The sequence below is a fragment of the Octodon degus genome, unplaced genomic scaffold (genome assembly GCF_000260255.1).
Source record: "Octodon degus isolate 3935 unplaced genomic scaffold, OctDeg1.0 scaffold00021, whole genome shotgun sequence".
NCBI classification, from domain to species: Eukaryota; Metazoa; Chordata; class Mammalia; order Rodentia; family Octodontidae; genus Octodon; species Octodon degus.
The window spans coordinates 12,788,749-12,810,176 of record NW_004524597.1 but is presented as its reverse complement, the minus strand read 5'-3'; the positions used below and the strand labels follow the sequence as shown (position 1 = coordinate 12,810,176).

General features: G+C 49.5%; 3 protein-coding genes and 1 non-coding gene across 12 annotated transcripts in view; 3 read left to right on the top strand and 1 right to left on the bottom strand.

Moving 5' to 3' along the window:
* Positions 1–5,666, top strand: part of Dgcr8 (DGCR8, microprocessor complex subunit) — a 36,725-nt gene extending 31,059 nt beyond the window's left edge. For all 4 annotated transcript variants that reach the window (XM_023711542.1, XM_023711544.1, XM_023711543.1 and 1 more), the window contains 3 exons: positions 541–668; positions 2,658–2,771; positions 3,753–5,666. In XM_023711542.1, coding sequence (XP_023567310.1) covers positions 541–668; positions 2,658–2,771; positions 3,753–3,836 — 326 coding nt within the window. In that variant the 3' untranslated portion in view covers positions 3,837–5,666. The remainder of the gene's footprint in view (positions 1–540; positions 669–2,657; positions 2,772–3,752) is intronic.
* Positions 5,667–6,369: 703 nt separating this feature from the next.
* On the bottom strand, positions 6,370–10,954 carry Trmt2a (tRNA methyltransferase 2 homolog A). Of its 5 annotated transcripts, XM_023711668.1 has the most exons (13): positions 10,860–10,914; positions 10,608–10,704; positions 9,798–10,354; positions 9,496–9,604; positions 8,957–9,138; positions 8,684–8,798; positions 8,479–8,594; positions 8,295–8,406; positions 7,735–7,857; positions 7,477–7,552; positions 7,095–7,211; positions 6,882–6,978; positions 6,370–6,765 (listed from the first exon to the last, which is right to left on the bottom strand). In XM_023711668.1, exons 2-13 carry the CDS (start codon positions 10,632–10,634, stop codon positions 6,534–6,536), a joined length of 1,863 nt encoding a protein of 620 aa, XP_023567436.1. In that variant the 5' UTR covers positions 10,635–10,704; positions 10,860–10,914; the 3' UTR covers positions 6,370–6,533. The 5 variants fall into 5 exon arrangements, with proteins under 5 accessions (XP_023567436.1, XP_012369395.2, XP_023567434.1 ...); XM_012513941.2 differs by lacking the exon at positions 10,608–10,704 and having other exon boundaries at positions 10,860–10,954; XM_023711666.1 differs by lacking the exon at positions 10,860–10,914 and having other exon boundaries at positions 10,565–10,852.
* A 128-nt stretch (positions 10,955–11,082) lies between these two features.
* Ranbp1 (RAN binding protein 1) lies at positions 11,083–18,678 on the top strand. 2 transcript variants are annotated; one of them, XM_004627969.2, is made up of 6 exons: positions 11,083–11,322; positions 12,564–12,700; positions 15,240–15,397; positions 16,989–17,117; positions 17,669–17,734; positions 18,264–18,678. In XM_004627969.2, the coding sequence occupies exons 1-6, from the start codon at positions 11,308–11,310 to the stop codon at positions 18,377–18,379; spliced, it is 621 nt and encodes a 206-aa protein (XP_004628026.1). In that variant the 5' UTR covers positions 11,083–11,307; the 3' UTR covers positions 18,380–18,678. The 2 variants fall into 2 exon arrangements, with proteins under 2 accessions (XP_004628026.1, XP_012369427.1); XM_012513973.1 differs by having other exon boundaries at positions 18,261–18,678.
* On the top strand, positions 17,769–17,897 carry LOC111815819. The gene has a single exon (XR_002820453.1). It is a non-coding gene; the product is annotated as a small nucleolar RNA SNORA77 (small nucleolar RNA).
* Positions 18,679–21,428: the final 2,750 nt, after the last annotated feature.

The window sequence follows — 21,428 nt, the reverse complement described above, 5'->3', positions numbered from 1 at the left end:
ACTTGCATAAGAAATGCCATGTGACTATATAAGGACAAACTAGTTTTGTATAAGGGACTTTGAGGAATTGCAGAACCATATCACACCTTGGTATACTTGCTGCCTATAGTCTTTCTTTTCCTGTACCCTACAAATTCTAGTGCCCCCTGAGATGGCTACTTTGCAGGTTAGGAGAGTGGGAATTGCTCTCCTCAGCTGCTGGGAAGCATGGGCAACCTGAACTCTGGCTTTCTTCTGCCTGCACAATTGTCCTTGGGGCGGCTTTCTTTTGGAGTCTCCACTTCTTCTGGCTGGTGGCCTTGGGCACATACCCTCACCTAAGCCTCTGAAGGATTGTGACTGAGTCTTATTCTCAGGGATGTGTCTCTGGTATCCAGAACATAAGTGGGACACTGCCTGCTTCCTGGAGAATGTCCCAGTTGGCCTAGAGAGTTCTGGGAAAGGGCAGAAGTGGCAGGTACTCTGTTGTTTGGGTGAGGTGACCATGTGAATACTGGACATTTTTGACCCTCTCCCTACCTTTGCTCTTTCTCTTCACAGGTAAAAATAAAAGAGTTGGAAAACAGCTAGCCTCTCAGAAAATCCTTCAGTTGCTGCATCCACATGTCAAGAACTGGGGGTCTTTGCTGCGCATGTATGGCCGTGAGAGCAGCAAAATGGTTAAACAGGTAACTGGACTCCTTCAGGTCTTAGCACCACTGCCCTTTTCTCTGCCTCTTACCTCAAGCTTTGCTGTCAGGGTTGGAATTTGGTTGCACTGTCCTTTGTTTTTTGAGGCAGGGTCTCACTATGTAGTTCAGATTGGCCTTGAACTCACTATGTATCCTAGACTGGTCTTGACTTAGGGTGATGCTCCTGCCTCAGCCTCCAGAGTGCTGAGATTACAGAAGTACCTAGCTAGCTGCACTGCTCTTGCTCATGGCTGCCTCTGTGCTGTGCTATACTTGTGACTACATAGGCAGAACATGAGGTTACCCAAACTACACTTCCCTCCTGGATCTGCTCTCAGTGATTAGTAGAGCATAATTGTTATGTGTGGGAGCAGGGCCCAGGCCTAGCACTATGACCTTTGTGGAGGTACCCGGACCATAAGGTAGGGCTGCAGGGCCAGGCAGCAGAGGCTGGCAGTAAGCATGCCATGGTGCTGAGGTGTGTGAAGTAGCCCTCCTTGGGGCTGTATTCTCTTATATTTAGTTGAAGACTCCCAGGGGCCCTGTGTAGTGTGTGTGCCACCTGTTTTGTTTTTATGGTTTTTGCCAAGAGCATGAAATTTAAATTGCTGCTTTAATCCTGAGGGGTGGAGGGCAGTACTGAGAGGTGAGTATTGACATTTTTCATCTTTTCCCATAATGTTTTTAGTAACTATGTGGGTCATAGACATCCCAGTCAGTGGAGGGCTAGTAGGTGTGAACAGGTTGGCTACAGGTCGGGTGACCCTGAGGACTCTTATAGGCCCTTGAGCTACTTTCCTTTGGCTGAGCCAGTGAACCAAGAACAACACAGTACCCCTTGAAATTCTCTGAGACCATAGCCTAGCCTCTGTCTGTGCTCTGGGATTATCAAAGAAAGGTTCAGGAGCCACATAGGGCATACTGGTGTGTTAAAAAACTAAAGAATTTATCTCTTGCTCTGTTTTTCCTCCCTCCCTTTCCCTCTTCTTTGCTCTCCCACCTTTTTTTTTTTTCCCCCGGAACCAGGGATTGAACTCAGGGTCTTGCACTTGCCAGGGAAGTGCTTATTCCACTGAGCCATCTCCCCGGCCCTAGGGCCTGTTTGTTTATTTAAAATCTGTAACTTTTTTTTTGTTTTTGTTTTTTTGATTTCTTTCTTTTATTTTTTGGCGGAACTGGGGAGCGGAACTCAGGCCCTTGCACTTGCCAGGCAAGCGCTTATTCTACTTAGCTATTTCCCCGGCCCTGTCTCTCAGCTTTTTTTACCTCTTGTCTTGATGGTGCTGGGAATTAAACCCAGGGCCTCATGCATGCTAGGTAAGCACTATACCACTGAGCTATCCACCCCCAGTCCCAGGTAGATGTTTTTGATAAACAAATTATAATGTAGGTAATACCTGCTTCTTTCTTTACTGGGTATTCCTGGGCTGAGATTGAGGGAGAGAAAGAAAGCCTTGCTTTGCCCTGTGGAAACTTCCCTGAGCTAGCAAGGAGGGTAGTCTCAGCCTGGCACACTGACTTCAGGAAGAGCTCGGGCATCCAAAGTCACAGTAGGTATCCTCAATCATGGCCTCTCAAGAGAACAGGCTCACTTCAGCTGATCCTGCTCTGTAAGTTGTAGAGTTCAGTTTCTGGCACTGCTGTACTGGGCTGTGTCTGGTCAGCAGTGTGCTGTCCCTGATGGCTGAGGGCTCCTGGCATAGCGATTGCCTGACTCCTTTCCTTTGTCCAAGGCAAGAGGAGGGATGATTTTCAGTCTATAGAGGTGGCAGAAGTGGGTGGTGTGACTAAGAAGCTATGAACTACTCCATGCATTCTGCTGCTGTCACCAGGCCAGGCACCATAGTGGGCAGATGTCAGGGTACTATCATGTGGCCACCACACCTGGTTGCCATGTGCCTACTGTGCCCTGGTGCTGTCAGTTCACAGGGCCATGGGTTACACTGCAGCTAGGTGGTCCTGAGAGTGAGCTTTTGTGTTTTTCAGGAGACCTCAGATAAGAGTGTTATTGAGCTGCAGCAGTATGCCAAGAAGAACAAGCCAAACCTGCACATCCTAAGCAAGCTCCAGGAAGAAATGAAAAGGCTGGCTGAGGAGAGGGTGAGTCCTATGCCATACCTATGGTCCCATCTTACATATAGCTTTGGCGAGATATTGGACCCTAGGAACCCATCCCTCACCTTCTGACATCTGGAAATGCCTGTATCTTTCTTCCAGATGAGATCACCCTTTCTCTGAGCTTCAACATATGTGAAACTTCGACATGTGAAATGACTTTTATTTTTAATTAAGTTAGAGAACTGGCACGCCAGCCTATCAGGTGAAAGGCTGATGAAGGGCCCAGTCTGGAGCCAGTTGTTTCACAGGGTAGGGATGGTACACTAGGCTGATAGCCCAGGGAACTCCAAAGGCACATAAAATAATTGAACCTGGATGGAACTTAGTCTTGGTGAAGCTTTCTAAAACCACCATGAATGCTTCAACCCCATAGGGGTTCCACCAGACTGGCATTGTGCCCCGTCCCTAGACCCTGACCAGTTTGGCTACTCATGCCCTGCCTGGACTTTCCAGGGTAGGAGGTTTTTTTTTAGTTCTGCCATCAGGCTAGGCTATATTCAAGCCTTGAGGATTAGGTACTTCTGCTTGTGGCCTACACAGTCTAGGAAATACAGTGCTCTGCTCTCAAGTGAGTTGACCTTGTCTCCCTGGAGCTAGCAGGATTGTCCAACCTTACCCAGTTGGAAGATGGATTGTGCCCCCCAGGACTACAGGCCCAGGCTATAGTTATTCCAACTAGGGAGAACAAAGGCTGGAGTGACACATTCCCAGTATGAATTCCAGTTTGCCACTATGGCCTCACTCAAATTCTTTATTTCTAGGTATGTGCTGCAGGGAAGAGGTAGTGTTTAAGTGCTGTGCTGTAGTGTTTCAGGGAGGCCCTCTGCCGTCCTGGCCTGCTCCTCAGGCCTTCCTTCCAAGCCAGGTCCCTAGTGTTGTCCTACAGGCCCATCCCTATCCTGTCCCTGAATTAGCCTCTTAATAAGCTTTCCTGCTGGCATCTAACCTTTTTTGTTTTTCCAGGAGGAGACTCGGAAAAAGCCCAAAATGTCAATTGTGGCATCTGCCCAGCCTGGTGGTGAACCCTTGTGCACTGTGGATGTGTGAGGTAGACAGCACTGGCTGGGGTATGGGGGCTGCCAGCAGCGCTGCTGGGAAATCAGCCACACACCACCTACTCTGCAGCAAGGGGCCTTCAACCCAAGTTCCTTCTCTAGCCAGTGTACCTGGTCTGAGGTCCTGGTATGAGGGGACAGCCATGGCCACGTGATATACATATCAAGCAGTTTTTCCCTGGAAGCTGCTCCCAGGAAGATGGACATGTTTCAGGATCAAGGATCACCTCCAAGCAACCACACACATGAAAGCTGATAGCTTAGACAGCTGTAGACCCTATTTGTATGTACCTGATGCAGACTTTTTGTGAAGGTTTTCATGAAGTTTGGTATGTAATATGCACTGACAAAAAATGATACTTTGATGACAGATTAGATGAAAAAGACAGCCAAGTCCTGTGGCCATGATTCATTTGTGATTCTAAGTGGCTTCTTTGCCCAGGGCTCCCTTGGAGCTATTGCTGAGGACCTGGTCAGAATGTACATGCAGCAGCCCTGTCTCATGCCATCTGCCTTGTCTTTTCCCTTTTCTCTGAAAATGTTACAACAGGAGTATTTCAGACCATTTTGACTAAAAATAAATACAATTTTAGCACCAGAACTTTTCAGATTGTAGGCAAATCATCATGGTGGCTATTTTCCAGTTGTGACCCATGTGGCCAGTGAAGATATCTGGTCAATGTCCCTGTGTGTCAACCTGGTCTGCTGCTGGGTTGCAGTCTGCTTTTCTGATCAGATCTTTGTGCCCTGATGCCATCTCCCTGGACACTGAGCCCTCTATCTTCACTGGCCTCCAGTTTTTTATAAAGATTTTTGCACAGTTGAGTCCATCTGTCTGTCAATTTCTAAAGCTTTTATGATATTTTAGAATTTGGTAACTTTTACAGTGAGACTAGAAGGTAGACTGGGAATTACGTATTTTAGCAAGTGGATTTAATTAATGGGAAACGGACCTTCAGTGTAGTCAGTCACTGATCAAGAGCTGGCTAAATATGTAATGAGTGGTTGCTCTCTTAGTGATACCAGCCTCCCTGGATTTCAAGGGCAGCTGCCATGTGCAGTCTGGTTTAGCTATCACCTGTGCCCACTGGGTGGGCTCTGTGAATGGGTGTGATAGAGGTGTATTCCTTCTCAAGCTCCCAGCACATGAGTGTTTTTAGGGTCCTGGGAGTGATAGCCAATTATGAGCATATCTCCAGCATCTGTTCAGGGGATCACATGCTCATGGGCAAAAGCCCATCAGACATGGAACCCCAGCACTGGGCTGTACCCTCAGGTTCCATAAGATGTTTCCCATTGTATCCTGCAGATGGTGTTGATGGCATGTGCTGTTAGGAAGACAAAATTTAGGCTATGCCCAACAGTGTATCTGTCCCTTACCACCTGTGTGACTGAAGGTAGATTCTGTATTGAACTTGAACAAGAAATCCCTCTTAATCAAATTGCTGTAATTAGACACTTGCTTCTGTCTTGCCTCCTGTCTGCAGCTGTGACTAGTCATTTGCCCATGACTGTTGCCCTTAAAACAGCCAGACTCACTGTTATGAACCAAAGCTTTGTGTACACATGCTACCCTAGAGGCCAGTGAGCCTCCCTGTGGCCTTGCTGGTCCAGGTATTGCCACAAGTGTTCCATGCATTTGGGGTCTCTGGTGCCCTCTGTCTGCCACATGTAGCTGTGAGTCCTGTGTGCACACAGCCATGCTGTGGGGCCAGGGAGCCTGTTGTGCTGCTTCTGTGTGCTGGGCTTGTGGCTGTAGGATAAGCAAGCCTTGATGGTTTGAATACATAAAGCAAACTGTCCAAATGGGAATGGCTGCTGTTTCTTTCTTCTGACCACAGAAAGCTGGGGTTTGTGGAACCTCAACTGGCCAGAACTGTCCTAGAGTCTCTTGTGCACTGGGGTGTCTGGTGGCACAGTGGCTGTTGTAGAAGCTCAGTTGCCTCTGTGGGAGCTCAGCTGCGACCCAGTATGCACAGCTTTTGGCCATCATGTAGAGGCAGGTACCCTCCTGGGCTGAGGGTCAGGTTAGCCACAGGAGTTTAGGAGGTACCTCCCCTCAATCAGCTGCAGGGATAATTTTCTGCCTTCTAGTCTGACGTAGCAATTTTGTGCTTGGTCCTGAGGTCTGTATCTCTGCTACTCACTGGCATTCTATCAACAAGATGTTTTGTTTGATTCCCCATACCTATTAGAAGGCAAGCATGGCAGTGATCCCAGTTCCCATCTCACCTGAGCACATTATTGGCTGTGCCCAGACCTGGCAAGAAGGATGTTAGCAGGGGGCTGAAGGCCAGGCTAGATGAAAAGCAGAGGTTTCCAGGCAGCAAAGATAGGGTTGAGGTACTTTTGTTTATTTACCCTGTCCCTTTGTATCCACAGTAGAAAATAGAAGGGAAGAGCCCTTGCATGCCAAAACCCTGGCTTTTATCATAGAAAAACCCTTAGTTCAGCAGTTTATTCCATCTCTCACAATCTAAACATTCCAGAAAGGACTTGGGTAGGGGACAGGCAGGCTGCAGGAGTCTACTCATCTTTAGAACCACAGCCTGTGGCCACAGACTTGCTGATTATAATGGAGCAGTTAAAGCCTTGTGTCCTGGAATGAGGGAGGCTGTGGGGAGCCCCTCTAGCTTTTGCCCCATGATGGACCCTGCTTAGAAGAGCTGGCTTCTGCCTCCCCCAGGGCCTAGGATGAGAGGGAGGCCCTACTTTCCTGTGGAATATCATCAGGGACCTCTGATGGAGGCAGGGCTGGAGAATCTTGGTGCTCCAGGGTCCCTGTGCCATTGGGGTACTCTACACGCTCGAACAGGATGAGCATCTCACAGTGTGGGGTCTGTGGGAACAGGTCCACAGCCACAGCCTTGACAGGTCGGAAGGGAGTGCCCTTCACCCGGTTGGATGGTGCCCTGCAGAGGCTGTGATAAAGAAAGAGTGCCAAGGTGAGCCCCACGGGACAGCCAGAGGGTTGGTTCATGGGTGACAGGTGGGTGCTGGGCCTTGGTCCACCCTAGGCCCTTGCCCCAAAACTCACTCTACAAAGTTGCCCATGGCTGCCCGGGGATTGCACGAGACATACAGGATTCTCTTGAGGTTCTCAGCTCTACGGACAGCCAGGATCACCTTGGAATCTGTGAAGGGTCAGACACTGGCTAGATCTACAAGGCCGAAAACCACACAGCCAGGCAGGCCACTTAACATTGGGGTCCTCTTCATTGTGCCACCTCCCCAAGTGGGAGCTACTCACGCAGGCCAGCTCGAGGTGGGTCCAGGATAGCCACAAGTTGTTGGGAGACCAGTCTGCTCACCAGGGCAGGCACTAGGTCCTCTGCCCTCCCACAGTGGAATTCAACGTTGCTCAATTCTGGAGGTAGCACCATAGCTGTCAGTGGACCCTGGGGACCCTTTCTCTCAGGGGCAGCCCTAGGAGGAGATGGTGGAGCCTTGGGAATACACTGCAGAGAGCTTGCTGGCATTGGTGATGCTGGGTCACAGGGGTCTAGGTTCTTCTGTGCCCCGTACCTCAGGCGCTGGGAACCATGGGGTGGATCCCCAAGTGCAGTGAATAAAGTACACATAACTAATGTCCCCCACCCAGCCCACCTGCTCCATGGCCTGCAGGCTCTCACCATTGGCATGGGCATTCACTCGTGCATCTTCCACAGCTTCTTGGCTCAGCTCAATCCCAATGACTCTCTTTACCTTCTGGAAAAAAAAAGCACAGACAGTGCCCCCTGCGTTTTGAGATTCTGAGAGAGGAGTGTAAGACCAGAGTGGGCAGCAGAATCTAATGATCAACCTTTGCTCTTTGAAGCTGAGGGCCTGAGGGGTTTATAGGGTGTTTACAGGGTAAAGATTGGGGCATCAGCCAAGGCAGGAGGGCTTACCTGGGCTACAGCCAGGCCAATGGTTCCAGTGCCACAGCACACATCCAGCACTGTACTTCCCTCGTCCAGCTGTGCCCAGTCCTGGATGACTGTGTAGAGCACCTCAGCTGCAGGTGTGTTTACCTGAAGGGTGGCCAAGTGCCCTCAGGTATGACCCAGAACCTGACCTGGCACCCCTATGCCACCCCAGGTTTTCCTGGCTCCATCCTCTTGAGAGCTAAAGCCTGCTCCTCTGGTGCTAGAGCCCCTACCCAACCTCTCCATCCACGTGATACCAGTGACTACCTAGTCTTCTGGCCAAAATATGGCAACAACACTCATTTACAAAAAGCTTTTTTCTGAATCAACAGACTTTCAGGGCCCCCTCATGCCAGCAGTGCATACCTCTACCTCCTATATATTAGGCCAGGCCTCCTGGAATCCTCTGGCTGTATATGTATCCCAGCCCTACCTCTGGGCCTCCAACAGGTCCTTAGCTACCTCAAGTCCTTGTACTTCCTACAAAGGTCTCCTCTTAAGAGCTTTCCACAGCAGAGTGAGGTTGAAACCATGTCTCCTACCTGGAAGAAGGCATGAGGGGAGATCCGGAAGGTCAGCCCAAGCAGATCTTCCTGGATGCAGTAGTCCCCAGCCACATGCTCCAGGGGCAGGCCCTCTTGGCTGGGGGTCTTTCTGTGGAAGGACAGAACTGTCAGTGTCACCAGCCCCTGTGGTAACCCACCCTGTCTTACCTGGGTTTCTCACCGCTGTCCTTCCTCCACGAAGTAGAGGCAGGTCACTCCACTGGCCTTGCCTGGCCCCTCCATGAAGTGCTGTGCCAGTGAAGCCTTCAGTCCTGCTAGCTCCTCAGGGCTCAGTTTCTGCAGTAGGTAATACAAAAGGCCTGTAAGGCTATGCAGAAGTGACCCTAAGCCAGATACCCTACCCACCAGGGCCAATAGTCTGGTACCTGGGGGTGGAAATAGGCAATGGCCATGGCCTGGCCTCGGCGGCTGGTGCGTACAGTCAGCTGCTTCCAGTGACCTGCATAGGTCTCGGGATCATATGCTGAGTATGGGGTGGACCTGAAGGAGACACAAGTAGCCCTAAGCACTCAATGTCTGCCAACTAGAACTGGTGTTGCAGCTCCTGTGAACTCTTGCCAAATGGCAAGCACCCTAGAAGTGCCTGGGTAAGAACCACATCCTCAGCACTTCCCAGGAGGCTGGTCTCAAATTCTCACCGAATAAACTCCTGGAAGGCTTTCACCACCCGTTTGGTGGCCTCGGGGATGTGCACTGTGTCAAAGGGGGCTGCCACAGCACATGTTCCACCCTTGTACTTGCCAAGCCGGCAGCCAACTGTATTGTCTTTGCCATCTACTCCGATGCCAACCAGAAACTCACATTTATTTCGATACTCAGTCTGCAGGGAGAGAAGGAGCCAGAGAGAGGCAACAAAACCTTATGGTGGGTGAACAGCACTGGTGCCTGGAGATAATACTATAGTAAGCAAGAGACCCCAATTTCTTCATGGGGAGTAACAGACAAAAAGTGAGATATAAGTAACAGCCATGTGATGATACCAAAGATCAAAAAAGGATATGGAAAGGAAGAGCAAAAACAATGCTTTTCAAAAACAAGATGATGTGCTAGGCATGTAGCTCAGTGGTAGAATGCTTGCCTAGCATGTTCAAGGCCCAGTTTGATCCCCCCAAGCACTGCAAAATATAAAAAAATTGTAAACAGAAGTGGGTCTGTAGCCACCCTTGTTGAGCCTGACCTGCTGGGGTGATGGCCTCACCCCCTCCAGTGGGCAGCAGGCCTTGTTGTGCTTGTGCCTTTGTGTGAGCAGCCAGGGCAGCAGGGCACGGTTGGTGCTCCCAATTTCTCTGCAGGATGAAGTAGATCCATGGTTGGGCTCAGCATATTGTCTCTCACCCACACTGGGCCCCTCCCTAGAGACCTCACTATTCCCACTAGTAACAGGCATTACTGGTCAGCTCCCTGATAAACAGTTTAGACTCTGGTGGATGTCCCACAGGGCACATAATAAGGCACAGGATGCCTTGTGCCCACACTCACTTGGCAAGCCTTTGCAGCACCTGCTCACACTCCTGGCGCTTTCGCTCCAGTTGCTCAGCATAGGGTACCGTCCAAAGTGGGGTCACAACGTCAGCAATCTGTGCTATCAGTGGCTCAATCTCGCCCTCCTTCTGCCTCCTCCTGGCCATGGGGTCAGCCTTGGGTCGAGCTAGGCGCACACTGAGTGGGCGGCCTTTCCAGAGGGCACCATGCAACACTCGCAGGGCTTTGTCCCGCTCAGCAGCGCTGCGAAATGTGACAAAGGCACACGGTGGTTGTCCGAAGAGTTTGGTTTTGTGGGGCTGCAAGCCAAAGCGACCCAAAAAGCGTCGGACATCGCTGAAGCTGGCATGGCGAGGTAAGTTCTGCAGTTCCAGCTTGAAGATCTCTGAGGTGAACAGATCATCCCTGATGTAGCTATAGAGCCCTGGTTGATGCCCTGGTTCTACAGATGCTCCAGGCCCCTCTTTCTCCTGTTCCTCCTGGACTGCTGGGGTTGTAGGGTTCCCCAGGGCACTGCAGCTATCCTGGCTACTGTCTTTCATGGGCACCGGGTCCTGCGTGGCAACAAACAAGAGGGAGACTCGGGCTTGACACCACTCCCTCACTCCAGGCTCCCTTTTCCGCACCCGACCTCCATTAGTGCACCCTACACCCGGCTCCACTCCAACATGTCCACCCTCCAGCCCCCACCCCCATTTCTTCTGACCCTTTTTCACACCCTTATTTTCCATCTCTTCTCCCACAAGGTTCCTATTCAATCCCACCTCCTTCCACCCCCACTTCCGCCATCCTCGCATCTCCCTTTACTTCGTTGTCCATCTTCTCACTCATCATCTGGGCCGTCCACCACCTGACTGGGGATCTCCACGAAGGCTGCCTTGGGCCCTATGGCACGCAAAGTGCTCTAAGAGCAGGTGCGACGCGGGGAGGGCACGTCAGGCCTCTGTTCCAGGCAGGATTCGAACCCCAAATGCTCAGCATGGGGCTAAACCGCCCGCCCACAAGGGGCCTGTGCCAGGCGATCGCCGCACAGAGCCTCTTCAGTCGGCCAGTGCATACCTCCCGAGAGGAGAGTTTCTCTATGATCGCAACTTCCGTTGACGCCATTGCCAGGTTCCGGGTTAGATTCCCCTCACCCCTTTTCAGTAGCGCAGGGGCACGCCTACGGAGGACGGAAGTGCGCGCGAGGACCGCCGGGAGAGCGCGCGCTCCTGACTGATGGGCGGGCCGGGCATGCGCTGCGGGCATTTTGGCGGGAAGCGCTGGGCGGGCCGGACAATGGGAGTGTCCGCCTCCTGAGCCAATAAAGCTGCACTGGTTTTGAATCACGGGGCGCGTTTCCCGCCGCCGGGGTCAGGGGTCGGGGTTCGGGTCGTGGGGCGGAGGGAAGAGCAGGCGGGTGGTAGGCGCCGGCGCCAGACGCAGAGGAAAGGAGCAACGAGTAGCCACCTAGAGGCCGCGGAGTCAGCAACGACCGAGCTAGCCGAGCCGCTGCCGCCGCGCCCCCATGGCGGCCGCCAAGGTGTGGCCCGGGTGGGGACTGGGCGGGCGGGCGGGGATCGAGGGGCCTGGAGCCGCTATAGGCGGCCACGTGGGCGGCCCGTGCCTCCGCCGCCAACCCCCGTCGGTGATCGGACTCGAGGCCTGTTGAGCACCGAGTTGGGGCGCGCGGGGCCCGAGGGCTTGAGGCCTGTGGGGTTGGGGCACGTGGGGCCTTGGGGCGCAGGTTCTGGTTGCGGGGGCGGCGGGATGCCCGCGTGACCTTGGTGTGGGTTGGAGAACAGCTATCGCCACGCAAGGCGCCCCTCGCAGGGAATCCAGCGGGCGACTAGTTTCCTCCGGTTCGGCCCACGTTTACAGGCTTCACGCTAGGACTTTGCATCCCTGCCTGGTGTCACCCACGCATCCCTTCATTCATTCGATCTTTACGTCTCGAACCGCCGCCAGCTTCTGTGGCGATAGCTCGGGTTTCTGGGTGGGAGAGAGCGGGTCCAGGATGCGCTGACCCGGGGCGGGGGCGGCTTTGTTGACTGCTGGTGACTGGTGTGGTGCTGGCCGCAACGGAGCCGCAGTGCTGTGAAACGAAGGGAAGAGCAGCAAAGTTCTTGTATTTACTTTCCCCCATCTGAGTTTGATAGCGAGTTTAGGACTTCTTCTGGGTCGCGAGTTAGACCTAAAATGTGACAGTTTATGCCCCCAAATTCTAAATTGGGCTAGACTCTTACGCCTTTTCTTTGTGGAACTTTGCTTAGCGAGCTATCAACTGCGTTTTTCAAGCCCGGGTAAGATAGCTAGGAGAGATGTGAATTCTATGTAAATGCTAGCAGACACATAGCAACTTATTATCCTTGTAGTAACCAAGAGTGTGAATGTTTCACAGATTATTGGTTACATTTTTCTTGAAGAGTAACATTCCTCTTGAGTTCATTGGTGTGGTTTTTGATCTTCACAGAACAAATAGGTTCAAAGAGATGAGGGAGTTTCTCCCAGGCTATTCTGCAAGGAACTGCAGTCTGAACAGATTTCAGTCTAAGGGAGGGTTGCTAAAATTTGGAGTCTTGCTTCGTGCTTGTATTGCATTTACAAATGCAAATCTTTACTATTGTGAAAGGCTATGTGCTTAATCTTAAATTTGGGAGGAGGCCTGCCCTTACATTCCAGATGCCATTCCCTGTGAGGGATGCCCCCTGTAAGCCCTGGTGAACTCTGGCTCAGCGGCCAAGTCCATAAGCTAATAATATTGCTTCTCACCTTTTTTCACAGGATACTCATGAGGACCATGATACCTCCACTGAGAATGCAGACGAATCCAACCATGACCCCCAGTTTGAACCAATAGTTTCTCTTCCTGAGCAAGAAATTAAAACACTAGAGGAAGATGAGGAGGAACTTTTTAAAATGTGAGTTGGTTGATGTTTCCCCAGAAATAGGTATTTTTGGCACAAAGTCAATAGGGCAGTTAAAAAAAAAGGCTCGATTTCCACCCCCAGTCTTCAATAAAGAAGCAGGTTTTTGCAGCATATGCATCCTAGGGCAACCCTAATTTATGCCATCCATTTTTCTTCAAAGCCTGCAGTGCAGTTTGTCCAATTCTGATCACTCTGGGATATGACAATGAGTACCTTAAACTGTATGTTTACCTCCTCAAAGCTAGCCAGAATGGGGATGGCTCCTGTTAGTCTAACTTAACCAAGGTTTTTTTTTCCTTTTGGCGGAACCTGGGATTGAACTCAGGCCCTTGTGCTTGCCAGGGAAGCACTTATTCTACTGAACCATCTCCATGGCCCCAAACCAAAGCTTCTTGAAGAAAGGGGTGTGTGATGACTAACCCATTGGAACTTCATTTGACTAGTCTTTGCTGGGTGCCCCTGCTGGCCTTCCTTGCCTCCAGGAATTCACAGTACCCTTCCCCTGGTGGAGCAGGCAGTCTTAACTGCAGCTTGACCTGTGTCTCATTCTGGTTTTTGTTGCCATAACTGAACACCATATATTAGGTCATATTAGAGAATAGAGGTGTATTTAGCTTATTCTGGAGGCTAGGAAGTCCAAGAGCATAATGCCAGCCTTTGAGGAGGGCCTTTTATTACCATTAAAGGTGATAGAGGGTCATGTTGAGACAGCCAAGTAATACTGAGATCTCTCTCTTACAAAGGCACTAATGGCATCGTGAGGGGCCTCATCCTGTTGATCTCATCTGGTCATTTTTATCTCCCAGAAATTCCTACTTCCAAATACATAAATTTGGGGTTAAAGTTTTATTTTGTGTTTGTTTGAGACAAGCTCTTATTGTATAGTTCAGGCTGGCCTCAAAACCAATCCTGCCTTAACCTCCCAAGTCCTTGCAGTCATCTAGCATGCCTGGTAGGATTAAAATTTCCAACATGTGAATTTTAGGGACACATATAAACCATGACAGATGAATTTAGCAGTCTGAAGCTTGTGAGTCACCAACTTAATGTCTTTTGTGCACAAAATAATGCCTGAAATTAAAGGGGAAACGGGTGGTGACTCAGGTATAAAGCTCCCCCCACCCCTTTTTTGAGACAGTATCTTACTATGTAATTCAGGCTGGCCTTCAACTTACTGTGTAGCCCAAACTGGTCTTGAGCTTGCAGCAGTCCTGCCTCAGCCTCCTGAGGCATGTCTGGCTCAAGGTTCCTTTCTCAAAGTTACTCTACACGTGCTACTTGGCACCTTAAATGAAGTACAGTGGCAGGTGTAGGTTGGAAGTAGTGCTGACTATAAATTTTGTGTTTTGAGATATCACAGCATCAGGGATTTTGGCCTGTTGCCTACACTCAGAATTACTGGAAATATTAAGTCAGACATTAGTGAAAATAAGGCTTTTTCTAGGGAGATCCCTTTCCCCTTTGAAGCATGTCCAAGGTGTCAGGTTATAGCTTTACTGTTCTGAAAGAAATAGACTGGAGAGAGAGGCCTATGCAAGCAAAGAGTGCTGCAGGTACCTCTGGTCCCAGGGGTTGGTGAGACATTTCCCCAAGGACACTAACTCACGAGGTTTCTGTACCACGTAGAGGATGCTGCACACGCACACACACATCCCAGGGATTAGTGGCTATGCCTTAAGGTGACACAGTATTTGCTTCTGCCATCACTGCACACATGGGGTGAAAACGTACTCCTACTTGGACAGGAACTCTTGCTATGGGACATGAGGCCAGCTATTTGGGCCCTTGGGCCTCCTGTAATGAATCTTATGAGGACATTGTCTTCCTTGACAGATTTGAGTTTGGACAAATGGAGTGACTTAAACAGAAGAGAAATAGGTAGGGCTTGGTGTGCAGGGGGAGGTGTTGACCTAGTCTTAAAGTCAAAACTGGTTGGATTCACTGCCAGGTCTGGGTCCCTAGATCCGTGGTGGGAATGAAGCACTATTTGTGGGTGGTTACCCAGGGTTTGCTTGCCCAAACAGGCTCCGTCCCTCTCCACGTCAGGGACTGTGGGGAGAATAGGAACATGTATTTCACAGTTGAAGGAAGGCCTGGGCATGTGGAGGATGAGTTGTTCACCATGGCTTTTTATTGTATGGGGTGTTCTTGCATGGTGACTGGGGTGGCCAGCCCACTGAGGGTTTCTTTAGCCACTTTGGGCACATGTCCCTTTAAGAGGTCACGTTTCTTTCTTTCTTTCTTTTTTTTTTTTCCACGTTTCTGTTAGGTGAACAAATGTATTCTTTTTGGTTGTGAAGTAAAGACAGCCTAGAATTTGTTGGACTATTGTGCTCATTTAGGTGGTATTTTCCCTAGAATATTTTTAACTTGGAGGGGAAGGATAGGGAGTTTGCGTGACATGGCATCCCACAGGGCAGAGTTGTGCCATGTGTTTAATGCATGAAGGACAAAACTTTTTGATGAAATGTTGAGGGATTACATTCCCCTCTCTGCAATCTAAGCACTCATTTAATGTTTTTTCTCACAGGCGAGCAAAGTTGTTCCGATTTGCTTCAGAGAATGATAGTCCAGAATGGAAAGAACGAGGCACCGGCGATGTCAAGCTCCTGAAGCATAAGGATAAGGGGACCATCCGCCTCCTCATGAGGAGGGACAAGACCCTAAAAATCTGCGCCAATCATTATAGTAGGTTGACTCTGGGATCATGTCTACCTCATGATGCTACATGCAGAGCATGTTTGTGGTGTTTGTTGAGTTTAGAATAAGTATGTTTTTCACGTGTGCCTCTAAACCACGAGCAAGCGTGTGGTAGAGCCTATAATATGGGGTGGAGCCAGACAGTAGCAGCAGGTCCCCTCTGTTAACTAGTCTGAAGCTGCCAAGCGGGCCTCTAGTGGGTTCTACACTGACATGTGCCTCTTGTACTATACCTTAGTGCCAAACCTGTTTTCTGAGCATAATTTGTCTGATGGAGCAGAGACCCTTGTCTTGGGCACAGAGGTAATTGCGGGCGGGGACCAGAGTTGAGTGTCCCTTAAGGATGATATGGAAGAGTGCATGGGTCTGAAGTGGCATGAGAAAGACCTTAGTGCCACCCTATACCACAATTGCCTCTTGCCTCTCCTGGTCCACACCTAAAGAACTTCCTAGGGAGCTAGCTCTGGTCTGGTTGGGTTTCTGGAGTTTCTCTGAGAGCTTTAGGTGTCTGGGCAGAGCTGCTGATATGGCCAGCAGTGCCTGGTGCCTATCATGGGCCCTCAGTGGATGGAGAGGTGGTTGTGGGTAGAGGCTAGGTCAAGTAGGATGTGGGAGAGATCTGGAATGGTCAGTATGCAAGAACCCCAGTGATAACTGTCAGCCTGTGGTGGGTAAGATCCTTGAACTCTTGGTTTTAGCTGTGATTGTTGAGAGTGGCTAGGGGGGGCACCAACTAGGCATAGGCACTAGGAACACTCCTGGTGTTGGAGAACTTTCCTGGTGAGTTGTCACTTATGGGGCCATCTGCAGGCAGACTTTTCTTTGGGGGCATTTCCCTGCTAGGTGCTGGGACTTGTCTCTACTCAGTTTCACTTGGGTCTATGTAGGAGCTTAGGGGGTCAGAATAAGTGTATTTTGGGTCATAGCTGTGTCTCTGACATTAAAGTGTACTGTGGGACACCTAGTGCCTACTACTTGTGTCCTCATCACCTAGTGGTCTTTGGACTGTAAAAGGTTGTGTGGTTGGGCAGCTTGACCATGTCTCTGGATGATGCTCCTACTTCGAAGCTTCTTTCCTTCCACTGCCTCTATCTTCCCCTTGGCCAGGCCCCTCATGGTATTGATGAGTGGATGTAGTCACATGTTGAGTGTTGTTAGGAAAGGCTGACCCCTTTGGCCTATACCTTAATGCCCAACATGGGGCCATGGAACTGCATAGTCAAAGTTTGGACCAAGTGGCTGGAGTTGGGCTGGAGCTGCTTTTCTGGAGGTAGGCTTTATAGACCAAGTGATCCAAAGATGATGGTTCAGAAGACCTTTGCTGAGTGTTCTTAAGATCAGGGAGCAGGCTGTCCTGTTCCCACATACAGGATGGTTGTGGTGTTAAGTGAATATGGGGCATTTTCAGAGTTTTGCATAAAATTCAGACCCCATGAGACTTTGTCTAGGCCTGATTCTCTGACCCTAAACTGTCTCTGTGTTCCCTAAAGTGGGCCATTGAGTAGGGCACTCTGGCTGTAGGGTGGCTGGGCTGGCCTCAGTGACCCTCACCATCCTTATAGTCTTTCTCTCCTCATAGTCACGCCTATGATGGAGCTAAAGCCAAATGCTGGCAGTGACCGTGCCTGGGTCTGGAATACCCATGCTGACTTCGCCGATGAGTATCCCAAGCCGGAGCTGCTTGCCATCCGCTTCCTAAATGCTGAGAGTAAGCAAAGGGGTTGGGGACTGTTGGGAACCTTCCTGACTGGACGGACAGATGGACTGCCTGCAGTGATTTAGTTGCAAACAAATGCTTGGGGAAGCTGATAGTGACTGAGGACAGTGCTGGCCTGCTTTTGTACTGAGCTGCTGAACAAATGTCCACTGAGCTGTCTTGCGCCTGACACTTTGTTTGCTGCCCAAACTCCAGTTCTGTTTGGGAATGTGGACCCACTGCAAGGCTGGAAGTAATGATGTCCTTGTACGTAGGCACCAGTAATCTGCAGAGATCCACAAGCCTAGGGTGACTCATTTGCTCTGGTTTTTTCCTGATCTGAGGTGTCCAGAAGATCTTGGAAGTATTGGTGTGTGCTGTGGACAGCACCCCATTAGCTGATGGTACATTGCTGGATGAGCCTTATCCTTACTCTCAGGAAGTAATACAAGGAAGTGCCCCTCCCCTTGGTTGCCAAATTGTTAGACTGGTGAAGGTGGTTCCGCATAGTCATTAGCATGACTTTGATGGTCAGGGCTCTTAAGTCATTTCTCTTTCCACAGATGCACAGAAATTTAAAACAAAGTTTGAAGAATGCAGAAAAGAAATTGAAGAGAGAGAAAAGAAAGGTGACATGGTAGGGGTGGGGTGGGCAGCTTCCTTGCAGACTCACTCTGCACTTGGCTGCAGCCTCCAGGCAGGTGCTTTTTCTGTCTGCCAGAGAACCATTCCAGGGAGCTGTGGCAGCCTTGACCTGTCAAAGGGGCAGTACAGCTTCTTGGGGACATAGAATGCTTCCTGGTAGCCCCCAAGCTGTGCTCATTGTCATTGGCCTCACATTCCTAGTCCAGGTGGCCAGTTGAGTCATGACTCTGGAACCTGTGATGGGCTAAAAGTACATTGAGATGGTCGTCATTTTCTCAGAGGACTCAGTCTCTTGCTTCTCAGATGGTGCCTGCTATAGCAGGTGACCACATGTCACTGATCCTCGGGGCAGGAGTGGCCAGCAGCCTTTGCTGGTGCCTCAGCTCAGCTGGGAAGAGTGAGTGGAGGTGGATGCTTAGAATGTGGGGCTCCTGAACTTGGCAAGGGGAGCTTAGTGTTAAGCCAGACTTTTGTTTTTTCTTTTGCTGTGCTTACTTATGCTTTGTTTAGCAGGACTGGGCAAAAATGATAATGCGGAAAAAGTAGCTGAAAAGCTAGAAGCTCTCTCTGTGAAGGAGGAGAACAAGGACCCTGGAGAGGAAGCTGAAGAGAAGTCGGAGAAGCAATGAATCCTCTTAACTTCTCTCCTTTTCCTTTCTTCTTTTCTTTTTTTAAATTTTGCCCTCCCCTTTTTTTGGTTTTAATTCTGTTTTGTTTCTACAAGGGACTTTATATAAAGAACTGAATTCCAACATTCAGGCCATTTTTTTGTTTTGTTTTTCTAAGTTTTTACCCTATTGAAGATGACTTCAGAAAATCCATTCCCCAGTCATGAAAATGTACTGTGCTAACTTTCTTTTCCATAGTGGAAACACTTATTTATAGTCATCAAAAATAGTAAATAAAAAATGCATTTGAAACCTGGACCAGACAGTAGGACTTCGTGTATGGGGCTGCATGGTGAGCACTGATGTCCTGCCGGCTCCTGGGTGCTCAGCTGTGTGCCTTGGGTGCATGTTGTCTGCGCCAGTGGCAGCTTGTCTCATCACACAGCGTGAGTCCTGGAAAATACTCCTCACATTGCTGAGCTTATGTGCTTATCTTGCTGAGACCTTGGACAACTGCTGCTGCTTTAGGCTGTGTTGGGACAGTATACGAACCAGTGCCAGGGGTGCCTGGTGAGCTGGGCATCTTGGGCTCGCAGCTGAAAGTCAGTACTTGGGCTGAGGTGTGCACTGCCTCTTTAAGTCACTGTTCTGAACTGTGGTGAGGGGAGGTAGGATTTGCATTTGGAACAGGACTACCAGAGTATAATGGCTTCAGTACAGGAGGTAGAAGCCACCTGAATACGTCTCTAGGCTTTGGCCAAAATTGGTTTGGTCCACCCTTGTGGAGAGAGCAGTGTTTGTGGCCCTTCTGTGGGAAAGCCCTGTCAGATATCCTACCTCGTCCTCAGAGAAAACTTCATTTGGGCTCTGGACCTCCTGGGCTTAAAGTCTAAATTGAGCATTGAGATTGTGGGATGTTCATAATACTGCCAAGGAACACATTTTCAAGGGTGCCATTTGGAAGTCAGTCCAAAAGGAGAGAAGGGTTTTTAGAGTATGACTTTTTAGAGTGATCATACTGTCATAATGTGTTGTAGGGTAACAAGAGATAAAAGGCTTTGGGGGCCTAGCTGCAAGAGGGCCTTGATCATGTTTCCTAAGGCGGTTTGGCATCAGTACCTAGTAGAACTGCTTTACAGTGTGACTGCTCATTGCTCTCGCTTGCACTTCACCTATCAGCCTGTCTCCTAGCTAGCTCCTGTTGTATCCCATCCTGTCTTGTGACTGTGTCTTGTTTAAGCACTAGTCGCTTATCTTCAGCCCATTCTGAGCCCCTTCATCTTGGGGAGAACTAAGGTGGAGTCCCTGGTACAAAAAGACACTTCAGAGTTGGGAGGATACTGTGCTTATTGGGTACTGTTAAGGAAATGCATTGCTGATACTGCAGAAGGGAGGTGAGTAGAGGCCCGAGTCCAAACCTCAGTCTTGTTGACCATGGTCTAGGTTAAGACACCAGCAAAGGCTATGTAAGTCACCTAGCTTGGCACATTTCCAGCTGGGCTTTCTTTGACAAAGGTCTTTTAACTTTCGCTGGAATTCTTACGAGAAATGCACTGATGTGTGGCAGTGCCACCTTTCCCTGAAGTGATATTCCAATACTCCCAGTGAATTTTTGAAACCTCGGGTGATACCAAGCCCTGTAAAATGCTCGATTTTCTTAGGTAGCTAAGACAAAGTGAATTGGGTTTAGTAAGAAAAAGCCTTAATAAAATAGGATAATTATAACAATACTGTGTTAAGTGTAGTTTCAAAGTATCTTTTTAAAAGTCTGTTATAAAATGACTGCCAGACTACAACATATAAAACTACTAAACTAAGATACACTTAAATATACTAGTCATGCTGGATTACAATAAGTTTGGTTTTGGGGTTTTTTGGTTTTTGTTTTTTCCTATTATCAGTGTTTCTTTCATGACAGTACCTTGTAAGTATTTTCAGTGTAGTTCAGACTGGCCTCAGCCTCCAGAGTGCTAGGGTGTGCCACCACTCCTGGCTCTTGTTTTTTGAGAGTGTCTTACTCCCTAGTTAAGACTAGCCTTGAATTTGTAGTGGTTCTCTCGCTTCAACCTTCGAAGTGCTGAGATTACAGGCTTGTGCTATCATGCCCTGCTAATAGTTTTTTACCTTTCCTAATTAAGTTGAAACTCACTTTTTCACTTAAACTGTTAGAACAAAATCACTATCCTGTACTTTCCAGCTATTAAGTAAAATATAAGTAACTTGAAAAGCACCATAAGAAGCTACTAAGTAACAAGTGAGCAGGTAGAAGATACAGTGGGGATAACTTGGCTGAAGGGAGGATTTGCGTTTTAGGGCTAAGAGCAAGACTACAAGATTTAAAAAAAAAAAACAACACAGTAAATGGCTGGGTGAGATGACCCAGACCTATAATTCCAGCAATCTGGGAGTTAGATGCAGTCTTGGAAAGAAGCCCAATCTAAGGGAGTGGTCTCGTGATGGAATCTAAGCCTGTATTCCAGGCCGTGAATCAGGTGCCAATCATCCAGAAAGGTTTGTAACCTACAACTGTGGGAATGTGCCCTGAGACCCACTGCCTCAAGGTCCTAAGTGCTGGGACTGTTCCCCACCCTGGTGCTGGGCTTCCTGGAGTAGGACCACCTGCAGAACAGAAAGCACCATTTATGCTGTTGACTAGCTAGCTGCATTAAGATTTCAGGATCGGGGTTTCCTCTTTAGAGCCCATAGGCCACCCTGAGGACCTGAGTAGGTGCTTCATTAGGCTCACAAGGCAAAAATTGGTCTTCAGGTCAAGCAACATTTGTGGCAGGGAGGAGGCGGCTGCTGGGTACTACATCTTGACTACAGAAGACCCTATACCCACGGATGATGAGAGTGCCCACCAAGGGAGGGTTCCAATGGGTCTGAGTTTGGGGAAGGGTCCTGCTGAGGCAGCCAGGACAAGAAACACTTGCTGTGGGAGGCAGTGGAAGTTGCTGGAAGTCCCTATTCACGAAAGGTGCTGCTGTTGCCTGGCAGAAGCCTATGCAGGTGCCTAGCTGGCCTGAGGACATCTCAGGCGTCCTCAGATGTCCTCGGACTCCGGTCCACC

What these genes read in the sequence shown, in the direction of transcription:
- Ranbp1 (XM_012513973.1), top strand. An exon ending in GAGGAGGAACTTTTTAAAAT is followed by an intron (nt 12,701 to 15,239) that starts GTGAGTTGGTTG and finishes TTTTTCTCACAG; the next exon opens with GCGAGCAAAGTTGTTCCGAT. An exon ending in CCGCTTCCTAAATGCTGAGA is followed by an intron (nt 17,118 to 17,668) that starts GTAAGCAAAGGG and finishes CTCTTTCCACAG; the next exon opens with ATGCACAGAAATTTAAAACA.
- Trmt2a (XM_012513941.2), bottom strand. Translation starts at nt 10,907, where the DNA reads ATGGCGTCAACGGAAGTTGCGATCATAGAGAAACTCTCCTCTCGGGAG. An exon ending in AGAAACTCTCCTCTCGGGAG is followed by an intron (nt 10,355 to 10,859) that starts GTATGCACTGGC and finishes GTTGCCACGCAG; the next exon opens with GACCCGGTGCCCATGAAAGA. An exon ending in TTCGTGGAGGAAGGACAGCG is followed by an intron (nt 8,407 to 8,478) that starts GTGAGAAACCCA and finishes GTCCTTCCACAG; the next exon opens with AAAGACCCCCAGCCAAGAGG.